Here is a 2,853-nt window from a genome sequence, read left to right as displayed (position 1 = left end):
TACGTCATGCCCTGAGAAGCTAGCGCCGCAATGCGAACTACCGCACACTGCCACCTGGTTTGGGAAGCATACTAGAGTTTTTAGTTCCCGCAATTCAGTTCTGCCAGCGAGTAGTAACTTTTTATTTCTATTCGGTATATTTCATTTCCTACGTTTCGTCTCTCCGGCTTCCCGTGATCAAGGTGTTCATATTATCTTTTTCTGTACGAATTTTCTGTATAATTTATATTCATCGAATAAAAGTATTGCGTTTATTAGGATTTTCTTACATAGGTTATGCTCGATTTTGTAACTTGTTCAGTTCAGTTGTTTCCTTAAAGATGCATTTTTATAAATGAAATGTTTTAATAGGTCACAATTGTATGCGTTTTACATATTTATAACCTTTCATTTTGATTCATATACAAAGCATCTTATAGTAGCATTTATACGACTGCATTTTTATTTAGTTATAACATGTTGATGAATTCAATTGGACGAGATAAATATTTGTCAATAACAATTCCTTAACGATTCTTCGAGCGTTAAATTTAAGAAGAAAATACGTTAAGGATCATGTAATATTGTTACGATAATATTTTTATGATATTACTAGTGAATTTTTAAAAAATCAATGGTCATATATTTGTTATTATACACGTCAGCGTTAAGCAAATACGTAAAGTTTTATTCGAGACTACCTTTCTCCAATATAAAGAGCGAGAATTACGTGTAAAGTATGCGTATAATTGTTTCATCTATTTATTGTTGATGTTGTGGATTGACTTTTCGCTATTTTTATATTAGTCTGCTATTTTGCGTGCGAAAATTAATATTTCGTGTGAATATAAATTATTCTTAATGATAATTGCCAAGCATTATTATTTGTTACTTTCAAACAAACCGACTTGGACCATACTGTACAATCTTAAAACAAAATTATTGTTTCGAGCAGGTTGATAATATTTCTATTTGATACGTTTTTACGAAACAGCAATATGGCAGATGACAAAAATGAAGATACAAAAGAGGATAAATCCAGCGAAAATAAAGATCAATTACGAATGATATCTGCTGAAGAACGTTCGGAATATTTTAAAAAATTAGAAAAATGGTTACATGAAGCCTATGCTTGGCAAAGCATGGCTGCAATGTTTCCATATTATTTAATGTCTGGACAAATAATAAATCCATCATCTGGTAAGATTGTCACATTGCTGTCATCTCATGAAGCATGTAATTTACAAGTTATTATGAATTCTCAATGTAACAAAATTATTCTATAAAATAGAATAATTATAGGTGTACCATCATTCTCATCACAACTATCAAATGTAGCAAATACACATAGGTTAATTGTTGACACGAATGGCCAGGAAAACGATCCACTCAGACAAAGGAGGCCGCAAGATTATGTAGGACCTCCGTTCCAACATCCTGGAGCTGAAGGTAGAAGGTCATAACGATATCTCCTGTGTCCATCACATTCCAACAGAGGTTCAGCTAGTACTATATGTGCTTTTATTACAAAAGTACTGCATTTTATATAATCGTTTTCAAAATGTTTGGCTGATTTATGTGTCTTTAAATAGCTACGCATAATGCAGTATTTTTGAAACATACATTTTCATCTGTGTCATCTAATGTCATGATTATCTTCTCCATTAAGATTTAAGAAAACGATTTTTTCAGGATTTGAATACCGTATACCTCCAATATGGAAGAGATTTGCAGCAGAATTTATAGATACAATAATGTTGTTTCTTTTGAAGTTTTCCATTACTTTCATTGCTATTGATGTTTTTGATTTCATGTATGTATGATTAATCCTTTTCTCTTTATAGTTTCATCTTTCTTTGACTTGCCATCATACTGTCTTATTTTAGAGATATAGATGATCTAGACTTGGTACGAGCAAACTTGAGAATTGATTATAAAATGGCTTTGGAAATGACATATGGCATATTAATACTAGAAATAATTCATCGTGTAATAGTGTGCATTTTTGAGGTATGTATATTATTGATAGAAAATAATACAAGTAATGCTTAATGAGAACATTTTTTTAGGCATTTTGGCTTCAACATGGTGTAAATGGTCGTATTGGTGGTGCAACACCTGGAAAATTCATGATGGGATTAAAGGTAGTTCAATGCCGTAGTGTTACACCTGTTGATAGACCTGATGATCCTGACATTGTACTTGTTTCACCAGGAATAGATTTAGGTTTACCACTAGCACTTGGAAGATCAGTTGTGAAGAATATAATTTTAGCATTTTTATTTCCTATATGCTTTGCCTTATTTTTCTTCAGGTTTAACAGAACTGTTTATGACCTACTTTGTAATTCCATTGTGGTTGAAGATCCTCATAGGAACATAAATAATAATAGACTTCATCAACAATAAAAACATCAAAAAGAATTACACCTACATTGTATATATCGTGTGTGCACAAGCGTATCTAATATGTATATAAACGTTCAACTAAACAAATCGATTATTGCAATACTACGACGTATTTTTGTAGATGTATTACGAGAAATCTTACAGTTTCTGGATAACATAAATTTACCAATTGTTTGAGAAACAAAACTTAATTATCTTGAGACTTATACCATTGAGATTGTACAGATTTTATCTAACACAGTTACTAATAAAACATTTTGTAATTTATTTTCAAGCTTTTTGAATCCCCACACATATGACATTAATAATTTTTTAACCTATTGTTTTTATAACACATTTGCGAAATTATTATAGGAACATTTTTGTGGAAATTTTCAGAACAGAAGAAAATTTTTCTTGACGTATTTTAAATTTTTTAGCGCCATCTAGAGGAATAAGATTAGAAACTAACAAGACTAACAACTAA

At 30.8% G+C, this 2,853-nt stretch overlaps 1 protein-coding gene across 3 annotated transcripts; it reads left to right on the top strand.

Moving 5' to 3' along the window:
• Positions 1-61: 61 nt before the first annotated feature.
• Positions 62-2,654, top strand: LOC132905969 (protein FAM8A1). 3 transcript variants are annotated; one of them, XM_060957769.1, is made up of 6 exons: positions 62-182; positions 974-1,179; positions 1,282-1,428; positions 1,672-1,792; positions 1,866-1,989; positions 2,049-2,654. In XM_060957769.1, the coding sequence occupies exons 2-6, from the start codon at positions 978-980 to the stop codon at positions 2,385-2,387; spliced, it is 933 nt and encodes a 310-aa protein (XP_060813752.1). In that variant the 5' UTR covers positions 62-182; positions 974-977; the 3' UTR covers positions 2,388-2,654. The 3 variants fall into 3 exon arrangements, with proteins under 3 accessions (XP_060813752.1, XP_060813753.1, XP_060813751.1); XM_060957770.1 differs by having other exon boundaries at positions 66-182; positions 935-1,179; XM_060957768.1 differs by lacking the exon at positions 62-182 and adding an exon at positions 251-360.
• The last annotated feature ends 199 nt before the right edge of the window (positions 2,655-2,853 follow it).

The sequence above is a fragment of the Bombus pascuorum genome, chromosome 4, assembly GCF_905332965.1.
Source record: "Bombus pascuorum chromosome 4, iyBomPasc1.1, whole genome shotgun sequence".
Taxonomy (NCBI): domain Eukaryota; kingdom Metazoa; phylum Arthropoda; class Insecta; order Hymenoptera; family Apidae; genus Bombus; species Bombus pascuorum.
Note: the sequence above shows the minus strand (reverse complement) of the source record. Positions and strands in the feature narration are given on the sequence as shown.

Coding starts and splice junctions, on each gene's coding strand:
- LOC132905969 (XM_060957768.1), top strand. CDS start 335: ATGAAATGTTTTAATAGGTCACAATT. Junction 361..973: donor TGTTTTAATAGGTCACAATT/GTATGCGTTTTA, acceptor TTTACGAAACAG/CAATATGGCAGATGACAAAA. Junction 1,990..2,048: donor TAATAGTGTGCATTTTTGAG/GTATGTATATTA, acceptor ACATTTTTTTAG/GCATTTTGGCTTCAACATGG.